Below are 12,393 nucleotides of genomic sequence, written 5' to 3'. Positions count from 1 at the left end.
TTCTCCTATTCATTGTATTATTTTGTTATTGTTTTGCCTGATTATAGTAAACAAAACCCATATTATTTTTATCTTTAAATATAGTCAATAATATCCACACAGAGACATTTAAGAACTCATATTTACTGCTGCTGTATTTAATTTACTCATTCATTTTCATAGAGTTGCTTATTTATTTCAGTAAAGTGTCTAACAGTGGAGTGATTAAAAAGCTTTTCTTCCTGTCCAACAGCAGCGAGTCGGTGAAGGACGATGGCATCTGTTGAGCAGCATAGTGACACACAAGATGAGCTGGAAGATAAAAAACACAAGGAAGGTAATGAAGAACAGAATATCAGTGATGGTGAAGTTGTCTGTCTTTATGTTGAAATGTAATGAATCTCTCTGTCTGTGTTCCAGTTCAGATGAGCAGCAGTGTTAATATGAATGCTCAGACAGGAGGAACTGTAAATGCTCCTGTACTCAATAAAAACACCATCACAGGCCCAGTGACCATCAACTACAACACTGCAGGACACGGTACTGTGACTGTAACTGAGACACTGCTTATTAGCCCGCAGTGAAATAATGCTGAGGGATTGTAAACCAGTTCTTATAAAAGTTGACCTAAGAATTAGATTCCTCTTCCTCATCAGTTCAGTAATAAATGTTTCTCAGTCCGTCTCAGTCATCAATGGTCTACACAGATGTGTGAAGAACTGTCACATGAACACAATCGTGTCCTAAATCTTCAGTCTTTATTTCTCTCTTACTTGAACCAAGAAAAGCAATAATGCATCACTTGAAAAATAACTTCTCATAAAAATACACAGGAGGCTGTGTGACATTACTTCTATGGTGACTGAAGGAGAATAATAACAGGGAGATGAATCTCACAGTTCATTTATGGTCATATTGTTCTTACGCAGACGTACTACAGTATTTTCATTTGTGTATCTGTGTATTTTGTCACACATTTTTTACTTCTGTCTTTTCTCTCTCTCCGCACAGAGCCACAAAAAAGCTCAGAGACAGCAGAGAAAAACACAGAAGAACAAGGTGCAGTCTTATCAGTCGTATTCAAAACTATGTTGTTTTCATCATTTTTTTTACTGCATAAGACACAGTTGTGACTGTATTACCAATTCTCTTTAAATCAAGTCATTTCAATTGGTGACCTTCTTTTAAAAGCCTCTCGTTCAGCTGTTTCAGTCATGAAAGTGCAGCTTCTGTGTCTCTGAATGAGCAAACATCACATTCTGCAAAACTGTTCTCCAGGCTTAGGACTAAATTTAATAGACAATTAAATCTGACAACTGTCTTATAATTAGTCATTTCTTATGCTCAGATAGCATCAAAAAGCGTATTTTTCAGCCTAGACCGGTTATTGCACAAACACAGTCCTGAGAGCATCTGTCCAGATAGGAATAGTTTTGTTCTAAGAATGTTCCGTAATGTTTTCAGCAGCAAGTCTTATGTTAGTTCCCATTTATTTAGGAGTATTCTCCTGAAAGGTAGAATAACATTCTCAAAACACTATACAAATGTTTCATGATTTATTTATTAGAACATTATCCACTAACATTTTAATAAAGATTTAAGTGGGAATCTTCCTATTGGACATTGGATGTGAACTGCATTACCAGCTTTACTTATTATAAACCAGATTGACTTTATTTCTGTCATACATTTACACAAGTTTTTTACTGAGGTGAACAGAGGTTTAGATGTTGATGTCTGTTTGAAAGTAATAGTTTGGTTTATTCTCACCATTATGTTGATAAGTGTCTTTGGATGTTTGTTATGGCCAAAACAGTAAGACAAAATGTGAACAGATGATTTGGTTTGCTTGCTAATGATTAAACTATCAGCATGTAGCGTTCTAATTATCTGTTCTCATCTAGTCTAATCTGTGGTGCTGCACTTTATTTGTTATAGCAGTTCAGTGTTTCTACAGATAGAGATTCAGCAGAAATCAGATGCATTTCAAGGATAAAAAAAACACTTCTTTGTAACAAACATCAAGAATCAGTGTATGAGTCTAAACATTGGTGACTTGCTTCATTCTGCAATGTATTGTGGGTACAAAAGAACGGCTCTTTTGGCTCTTTTTAAATATTTAGTCAGTTTTAAGAAGCCAGTTTGGGGGCATCTCAGTTTATCCTGGAAATAATCACTGGGAGAAATAATTAGGTGAGATTTGTATCACACACCAATATCTGAGTTTGAATTATTCTGAAATATTGATTATTACCTCATTTGTCATGTGTGGACAATATTCCATAGGGTTGCACAACACCCCTCTGCTTAGACAGTGGCATCACTATTTTGGATTTACCTTTAGTACAAAGTGTGTTGCTGCGTCCCAATTCGCATACTTATAGTATGTCCTTAAAGTATGTACTCTTTTTGTGAGGAAAAAGTACATACTTTTGAGTATGTAGCAGAAAAGTAGGCAAGCTTTGGGACATACTACTTCGTCTGTTGCTTAGTTACCTAAATCCTGTCACTGTTTAAACTGCCCTGTCAGTTAATATCATCTACATTTCGCTTAATTTGATTTCCTACCGTATTAGAGAAAAATGAAGAGGCACATTCTTATACAAGTCTTTTATGCCGAGAACTTTGCTCGTGTTTGCATAATGATGCATTTAAAAGTTAATGACCAAACCTATCATTATAAAAGTTCATAATGTTGCTGCACATGAAATATACCATGGATAACATTATTTAAATATTTTTATTAGGTTACACATTGATTAGTTATCTCAAAAACCCCTTTCTCTACCTGTCCGTTGGTAGCGAGTATCCGCCATGTTTGTAGTTTTTTTAAACAATTTTTATGCGTGTTTGTAGTTCTAATCAGATCCTCGTTCACCGCGCAATGTGTTATGGGCAATATTAGCCGTTAGAGTGTGCATTGATCCGCACTTCGAATTCTTAAGTTAAGTAGTAGACCATCCGGGAATAATTTGTGTGCATCTGTGTGAAACACGCATAGGAAAAAAGAACGACAGAAAGAACGGCTCCCCCCCAGCCGCGACTCGGCTCCCATCGTTCATGTTTATGAGCCGTTCAAAAGAATCGGTTCGTTCGCGAACGTCACAACTCTATTTATAACAAGTGAAGCTGGTAATGCTGTTTTTGGAGTTATTTAATGATGTTGGAGCTTGACATCAAACAAAGGTTAGGTTTTTGCTTTCAAACTAAATTTGACATCTGAGCAATGTACGTCCATATTTTTGGGATTTATTAGAATGTTGGAGGATAATGTTCTAATGTTATCAATAAACATTTGTAGAATGTTTTAGAGAAAGTTATCCTACCTTTTAGCAGAACATTCTGGGAACTAAAATAAAACTTTCAGCTGAAAACATTCCCAGAACATTAAACATTTCTAGCTGGGTCAGGAAGCTGACTGTTTCTATAGCAACCGAAGTTGATAAGTGCACCTGCAGTGACACGATGACTTTACCAATTAACAACTGGCTCTTTTATTCAGAAGCAGGACTATTCCACCAAATTGTGCATTGCACTTTCTCCCATTCAAGTATTAGACGTGCTGCATCTTTGTGTGCTTAAAGTCTGTGGAGTTACTCTTAAAAGTAGTTAAATTACAGTATGTTGAAGAAATACTGAAGAGATCACAATGATGTTAAAGCCTTATCATGTTTATAAAAAAAAGGAAGGAATCTGTTTTTGATTTTTCCCAATGTTTTATTAACTTTATTATCTTTTGTAACAGCAGATTTGAAAAAATTCTTGGAAACTCACAAATCCAACATGAAGGAGAAAGCAGAATGTATTTTTGAGGGCAAGAAGGAAAATGAAGCACAACTCCAGGATGTTTACACAGAGCTCTTCATCACAGAGGGAGATATGAAGGAGGTTAATCAGGAACGTGAGATTCTGAAGATTGATGATGCTTTTCACAAGAACAAACAAACACAGGGCAAACCAATTAAATGCAATGATATATTTAAATTATTAAAGGAAAAAAATAAGAAAAAGATTGTGCTGACCAAAGGAGTCGCTGGCATTGGAAAAACTGTCTCTCTGCACAAGTTCATCCTGGACTGGGCTGAAGGAAAAGCCAATCAGGATATAGACTGTGTGTTCCTGCTTCCATTCAGAGAGATTAACTCAATGACCAATGAAGATTTCAGTCTCCATGAGCTTCTGCAGGAATTCTATCCTGAACTGGAGGACCTGGAGAAAACCAAGTTATATAAGGAATGTAAACTTGCCTTTATATTCGATGGCCTTGATGAGAGTCGCCTGCCTTTGAATTTTAATACTAGAACATCAACAAGGGCCATTGTTGAGAAAAGATCATCTGTTGATGTGCTGTTCACAAATCTGGTCAAAGGGACTCTGCTTCCATCAGCTCTGGTCTGGGTGACATCACGACCAGCAGCAGCCAATCAGATCCCTCCTGAACATGTAGGTTTGATCACTGAGGTGCGAGGATTCACTGACCAACAGAAGGAGCAGTACTTCAGAAAGAAATTCACAGGTAAGACTCTGGCCAACAGAATCGTCAAACACATTAAGACAAACCGTAGTCTCTACATCATGTGCCACATTCCTGTGTTCTGCTGGATCACAGCTACAGTACTTCAGGATATTCTCAAGGACAGTGAGGAGAACATCAGCACAACACTCACTGAAATGTACATCCACTTCCTGCTGATACAGATGAACATAAAGAACCAGAAGTATGATAAACAAGAAAGAGAATATGCAAAGTATTTAGACTCAAATAAAATAATGATTTTAAAGTTAGCCAAGTTAGCGTTTGAACAGCTGAAGAAGGGAAACATTGTGTTCTATGAGGACGATCTGAAAGAATGTGATATTGATGTGAGCAAAGACACTGAGTTGACAGGAATGATCGCTGAGATCTTTAAGAAAGAAAAGGGACTTCATGAGAAGAAGGTCTTTTCCTTTGTGCATCTGAGTGTTCAAGAGTTCCTCGCTGCAGTGCATGTGTTCATCTGTTACCTGAACAAGAACAAGCAGGAGCTTCAGTTCTTCTTTGATAATCCAGAAGAAAATATCACATTGCAGGGGCTAATGCAGAAGGCTGTGGATAAAGCCATGAAGAGTCAGAGAGGGCATCTGGACCTGTTCCTGCGGTTTCTGATGGGCATTACACTAGAATCCAGTCAAAACCTGCTCAAGGGTCTGATCACAAAAGCTGAAGACACCACAGAGAGCATCAGACAAACAACTCAACACATTAAACAAGTGCAAAACAAGAATATCTCAGATGAAGCTTCAGTCAACCTATTCTACTGCTTGCTTGAGCTCAAGGATCGTTCATTATATGAGGAAATCCAGAGTTACATCAGTTCAGATGCACATCCAGGAAGAAAACTCTCATCTTCAATGTGCACAGTGCTGACCTACATACTGCTGATGTCAGAGAAGGTGCTGGATGACTTCAACCCAAAGAGATTCACTTCAGAACAAGAAAATTACATTAAACTTATTCCAGCTGTGAGATGCTGCAGAAAAGCCCTGTAAGCTATTTTTAACTGACTGCTGTTAGATCAAATATTTTATTCTACATCGCAAAACAATTAAATATTCAATTATGGTAACACTTTATAATAACTATCCGTTATTACTAGTTAATAGATCATTACTAAACTGTTAGTTAATGAGTTATACATGACTTGTTAAATAACAGTTAATAGTTTGTTATATATTTATAACTGTGCCTTATAGATAGCCAATAGATAACTTACGAACTGTTAGTTAACAAGTTATAAATGACTTTTTAACTGTATTTTAATGATTTATAACTATACTACCTAATAATTTAGTAATAGATCATGAACAAGCTGTTAGTAAATTACTTACTAAACATGGTTAAGTATCAGTTAATAGTTTATATATGTTATTGGGATGTTATTCTAAAGTTGCAACTATTCTTCATTTATTAACTGTTAGTAAATGAGGAATAGTTGCAACTTTAGAATAACGTCCCAATAACATACATAAGCTAATAACTAACACTTAACTAATATATTAACTCACACTTTACAGATCAGTTGTTCATAGTTTGTTAACCATCTACTAATACCAGTGAAACTTTGTAGAACAGCAAATAGATGGAACAAGTTCAAGCTACAGAAATTTGATGTGATATTTAAAATATAAATTTTTTGTACCTCAACTTTGTTCCACCCATAGGCTTTTCTGTGTACTGTATTTTACCAAAGTAACTCCACGGATGAAATGTTGAACATTGTGTTTAATGTATTGAAACACACATACTGAGCCATCACATGGCAGAACAGCAGTATACAACAGAATACAAACCCATGAGGTTTGGGCACTTTATCCTGATCAAACATCTTTAATAAAAAGATAGCAAACAGTTTTGCTTACCGTCACCATTGTTGTCCATGTGCACAGCATGGTCCACAGGTGTAGCTTTCTTTTCACTGGAAGTACCCACTAGCCGTGTTTCCACTGTCGGGCCAAAAGCTGGCGTGCTAGTGCGTGCCAGAGCCAGTCGCGTTTCCACTGTCACTTCCGGGGCCTGATCGTGCCTCGTCGGTGCTTCCTCAGGGCCAATGGCCCGGGTTTTTCGGCCCGACGAAAACCTTGGGCCAAAGCGGGCCAGCCGGGGCTTGAGGCGTGGTCAAAGTGAAAGGCGGAGCGTGTCTGCGGTAAGATGCGCATTTCGCTGTATTACTAATACAGGGCTCGTGATGACAATATACAACGCCAGTTCGACGGCGTCTGCAGAAACAAAGACGTGATAAAATACATCGTTGCTGGACTTGCAAAGCTAAATATCCAGCGCACCACAGTGCAAGTTCGAGACAAGTTGAAGAAATTGCGGGCGCACGGCGCAGTACAAAGCCATAAAAACGCACAATGGACAAAGCGGTGCCCAGAGAAGAAATTTACATTACGCAGATATTATATGGAAATGCCGTTTTGATGGGCACATTACTTAAATGGTTATCTGATGGGGCACCTTTTGTGTCCTGTGTAAATCAGGTCCTATTCAGTAATCGTTACACTATTAACTGTTGTTACAGACAACTATGTGATGAAAACATTCAAATGCATGTCTGATTAGTATCTACTCGTATATAAATTTGGAAAAATGCAAATAAGATCCTATAAAAATGTGATCTGATGAATAAGTTTATTTACATCGTCCAAAAAACCCCACAGAAACTCACCAACACACCTTGATAAATTGTTAACATACACTGTACCTGTATCTGTACCTAAATAAAAGCATACAAAATTATACTAGAAGTACAACTGTGTAGTTATTTTTTGCAGTTGTGTGTAGATAATATGCAACATTTAGTTGAATGTAATACAAGTTAGACGAAAGACTTGTGTGTCGGTCATAAAAACAAAGCTTCTTTTCAAGTGATTTATTAATTTAATATATTACAAATATTGCTGCTGCATAAACAACTGTTGCAGAGCACTTCTTGCATCAGAACAGACATCACCAACATTACAAGACGTTTCTGCATTCGCTGTATCCGGCTTTCACGTCGCTTTATTGTTCTTTTTCGCCTTGCAGCTAATATAAGCTTTCGCCGTAAACGCTGCTGAGCCTCCGTCTTCGCATCTTGGTTTCGCTGCCTCATCTTCCACCAAGAAAACACCGAAAGGAGCACACAGCCGCTTCGGCTCTCTTCCTTCGATAATCAAACTACGGTGACTTACTTTCAATCTCCCCGCTGAAAGGGGAGAGGTTTCGTGATGTTTGATTCAAAGAGGCGTGTACAGGGCGGGCTTTAAGTTTGCGCAGCGAGGCTACTGGCTCGATAGTGGAAACGCAGCTTACTTTTGGTCTTGGTGCTTGCGACTCGAGGCCATTGGCCCCGCCCGGCACGCTCTTAGCACTGGCTCGCACTGGCCCGACAGTGGAAAAGCGGCTAATGTTGACTTCTTTCTCTTTCTCCAGGCAGTACCTGAATTTATCTCAGTATTTTGCACATCGCTGCTGGTTCACTCAGTATAGAGGGTCCAAGGTGTGATAAAACATGTTCATATCAATAATGCCAATGGCTAGATTTTTATTTATTTGGTTTTCATGTTTAGCACAAAAAAGTGCCCAAACCTCATGGGTTTGTATTCTGTTGTATACTGCTGTTCTGCCATGTGATGGCTCAGTATGTGTGTTTCTAAACATTAAACACAATGTTCAACATTTCATCGGTGGAGTTACTTTGGTAAAATACAGTACACAGAAAAGCCTATGAGTGGAACAAGGTTGAGGTACAACAATTTTATATTTTAAATATCACATCATATTTCTGTAGCTTGAACTTGTTCCATCCATTTTCTGTTCTACAAAGTTTCACTGGTATTAGTAGATGGTTAACAAACTATGAACAACTGATCTGTAAAGTGTGAGTTAATGTATTAGTTAAGTGTTAGTTATTAGCTTATGTATGTTATTGGGACGTTATTCTAAAGTTGCAACTATTCCTCATTTACTAACAGTTAATAAATGAAGAATAGTTGCATCTTTAGAATAACGTCCCAATAACATATATAAACTATTAACTGATACTTAACAAGTCTTTAGTAAGTAATTTACTAACAGCTTGTTCATGATCTATTACTAATTTATTAGGTATAGTTATAAATCATTAAAATACAGTAAACAAATCATTTATAACTCATTAACTAACAGTTTATTAATGATCTATTAACTAGTTATAACGGATAGTTATTATAAAGTGTTACCTAAATGATTATATAAAACATATTATTGTCTTAATAATGAGGTATAACATAAGTCATTGCAAAAACACTGAACATCAGAAAATAATCAAAATCAATCAAACCTTCTGTTCTTGCAGATTTGACGGCTGTGGTCTTGATGAAACATGCTGTGAAACTGTATCTTCAGCTCTCCAATCATCAGACTCCCATCTGACAGAGCTGGACCTGGGCAGCAATCACCTGCAGGATTCAGGAGTGAAGCTGATTTATGATGGACTGAAGAGTTTACACTGTCAGCTGAGCATACTGAGGTTTAACATTCACTAAATCACTAGGTTACAATATGTGGATGAATTGCCAATTCACAACTACAGATAGCCAATTATTCCATGTATATTATAGAATAAATCTATTAGTGATGTTTTTCCAAGGGAACTAGGCAGGGAATGTCTACTCAAAAAAACCTGATGTGAAAACAATCTTTGTTTCCAAGCATCCTGGAAAACCTGGATTTGACACTGCAGTACATTTTACTTGTATTTCTGTCATCGCGATTTCCTTTCCATTAACTTGTTTGCAGAACACCTCGCCACACAAAAATGAACCAAACTCAGCAGCATATACTTGTCATGTATTTGTCTTGTCTTGTTATTGTAAAGTGTTAATAGAAGAGTGTTTGGAAAGAATTTTAATATGTTTCAAACTTCAATCTGCTAAAACTTTACAGTTACAAATTCTGCCTTTACTGTATGATCAAGTATTAAGTATGTTTCAGCAGTTGTGGCCTAATGGTAGAGAGTTAGACTTGTAACTCGAAGAGTGAGGGTTCGAATCTCAGGTATTGTAGGGTGGGGTGAGTAAATCACCAGTGCTCTCTCCACCCTCAATACCAGTCCCTTGAACAAGGCACCAAGCCCTGGGTTTATTAGATATGAATTTTGGGTTTTCATGAGCTGTATGCCAAAATCATCAATATTAAAACAAAATCAGTGCAAAATCACTGAAACTGTAAAATATTAGTAATATGAATTGGAACACATCGAAGCAATTTTAATTTTCAGTTGGTTTTATTAAATGCTTTAGCATATTTTAAGATTAGTAAATATCAATCCAAAATAATAAAGGAGGAATACAAAAACAATTCTTACAATATATACACATTCATACACACTGTCACACTGAAAAATAAACAAATCACATCATAAATTATATACATGAGTTAATTAAGGAATTAAGGAATTAAGGAATAATTGACTCTGGGCTGCTTTAAATTATTAGATGATATATTTCAAGGCATTCATCCAGTTTTGTGTTATTGTGAGTAAGATTAATTTCTAAACTTTTTTTACTGATAATATAATTAGAGTAGCGTTAACAATATTATCATGCGTATGTTTCCAATGTTTGCGTCTGTAAGGGGAGAAAAAGTGGGAAAAAATAGAGTATGTGCTTTCCATACATCATAAAATGCCATTTTGTTGCAAAAATGTATCTGTTGTTTTATCAAGTCAAGTTGTCAACTTTATAGCACTTTATACAATATTGTGTCAAAGCAGCTTTACTACAGGAAAATAGTTTGTTATTGTCCCCTTGCTTTATTGATGAAGTCATTTTCTAGCTAAAGTCTTTTAAAATAATTGAAATAATTTGGTGAAGTGATACGGTCATTTAATGCAGTAAAGATCTGCCTGGAACTACTTTCATCATGTGGTTTTCCTGAAAGAAAATGTTGATTATGCTGTACTTAGGCCAAATATAAAGGCCGGAATACAAACCAGATGAACACATTAATATGGCCGTTTGTTTTGTTTACCACTCAGGCTATATGGCTGTAATATTACAGCTCAGTCCTGTGAGAGTTTGTCATCAGCTCTACAATCCTCAAACTCTGTCCTGAGAGAGCTGGACCTGAGTAACAATGACCTGAAAGATACAGGAATGAAACTGCTTTCTGATGGACTAAAGAGAAACTCTAAGCTGGAGATACTGAGGTTTGAGTTCAAACGCTTTAATTGATTTTTTCCCCCAATTTTAAATTAATCATAAAAATCACATTGCCAAGACTTATATTGTGTGCAATTACTGTTTTTACTCATTCAGACTTTCCATATGTAATCTCACTGCCCAGTCCTGTGAGAGTTTGTCATTAGTTTTACGATCCTCAAACTCTGGTCTGAAAGAGCTGGACCTGAGTAACAATGACCTGAAGGATCATGGAGTGAAACTGCTTTCTGATGGACTGAAGAGAAACTCTAAGCTGGAGATACTGAGGTAAACTGTTTTCCATAAAATAATTAACAACATGCTACCACATTTTGTTTGAGAGTGAAGCATGACACTGAATTCATTAACACCCAAGAAAATGATGTCTCAGAGAGACTCAGTTTGAAGTAAATGCTACTTCAAGTTAAGTCAAGTCACCTTTATTTATATAGTGCTTGTAACAATACAGATTGTGTCAAAGCAACTGCACAGTATTTAAACAGAACAATAGTGTGTAAGAAACTCATTATTGTAGATAATCAATTTTCAGTTAAAGGCAGTTCATCAATGAATTCAGTGATATCATCGTCAGTTCAGTTTAAATAGTATACGATATCGCTGGAAAATGGAAAACTTCACACAAACTCCATTTAATACAAGTTTTATGAGTTTAAATCAACATGGATATACATTTGAAAATATAAAATGCACCAAACATATTTCCAAATCTGTAATGAGAATTGCTATGAATCTATTGAAGTAACAAGAACAAGAAGCTATTACATTTAGATAATAAAATATTAAGACAGACATCCTTATAAGTATTGTAATTTTACTGTGAATGTAAATTTGTAATGCATCTGAACTATTTGCAAACAGTATTTTTATTTTGATATGTCCGCATTCGCTCTTAATTGCCTAATCTGCTGCCTAAAAATGAATCTATGTAAAGTTGAGTAGTTACGTGAGATATTCTACTGGTATCGCTACAGGAACGTCCTGTGAGTGTCATGGCGGACTGCAAAACATTTGTGTGTAATTTTAATTTACTTGTGCGTAATTTAAAACTATTGTATGTAATTATGTTTTTTGCCAGAATTAGATTCCTAAATCTACGGCCGCGACAGGTTGGTGGCAATAGACCGGAAAGATGTGTACTACGTGTCGCAATCCTTTCAAAGTGCAGTTAGTTCCTACGGTTGCCTTCGAGGAATGAGCCTATTTATAACCGGATATCCATTGCGCGGCCAGTGCGTTTTCCCTGCTTCCTGTTTGCCTTGCCTTGCTGCAGAGTGGTCTGTGTTTGTTGCTCCCTGCAGCTTCGGTTTTCTGTTGGATCTTATTGTTAATTCTGCCGTTTTAAATTGATAGATATAGCTTAACTTGATTTCTGATCTTATCCATCAAACTAATCTGACTAATTTGATCGTTCGCATTATTTTATAATCACGACACGAGTGCAGCACGTTAGCATTCCATTAGCCAGTTAACTTTCCACTCGCACTCCATTCACGCTTTTAAACTCTTGTTTACTATCTTTAGCATTGCGTTAGCCGGTTAGCTTGTCATCTGCGTTCAATTCACGTTTTTTCTCTCGTGTTTAATATCGTTAGTACTCCTTTAGCCAGTTCCGTTCCGTTTTTTTTCAGGAATTCGAACAACATCAGTTGGTAAGTTGGAATCTTTCCACAATCACGGTGAGTAATGGCT

The 12,393-nt window shown here is 36.6% G+C and overlaps 1 protein-coding gene across 1 annotated transcript in view; it reads left to right on the top strand.

Annotated features, from left to right (window-relative positions):
- The first annotated feature begins 252 nt into the window (after positions 1-252).
- LOC141320103 (NACHT, LRR and PYD domains-containing protein 12-like) overlaps positions 253-12,393 on the top strand; it is a 31,016-nt gene continuing 18,875 nt past the window's right edge. Inside the window, exons 1-7 of the mRNA XM_073833289.1 lie at positions 253-316; positions 400-519; positions 991-1,038; positions 3,728-5,504; positions 8,838-9,011; positions 10,521-10,691; positions 10,801-10,971. Coding sequence (XP_073689390.1) covers positions 253-316; positions 400-519; positions 991-1,038; positions 3,728-5,504; positions 8,838-9,011; positions 10,521-10,691; positions 10,801-10,971 — 2,525 coding nt within the window. The remainder of the gene's footprint in view (positions 317-399; positions 520-990; positions 1,039-3,727; positions 5,505-8,837; positions 9,012-10,520; positions 10,692-10,800; positions 10,972-12,393) is intronic.

The sequence above is a fragment of the Garra rufa genome, chromosome 1, assembly GCF_049309525.1.
Source record: "Garra rufa chromosome 1, GarRuf1.0, whole genome shotgun sequence".
Taxonomy (NCBI): domain Eukaryota; kingdom Metazoa; phylum Chordata; class Actinopteri; order Cypriniformes; family Cyprinidae; genus Garra; species Garra rufa.
This window is presented reverse-complemented; position numbering and strand designations above follow the sequence as displayed.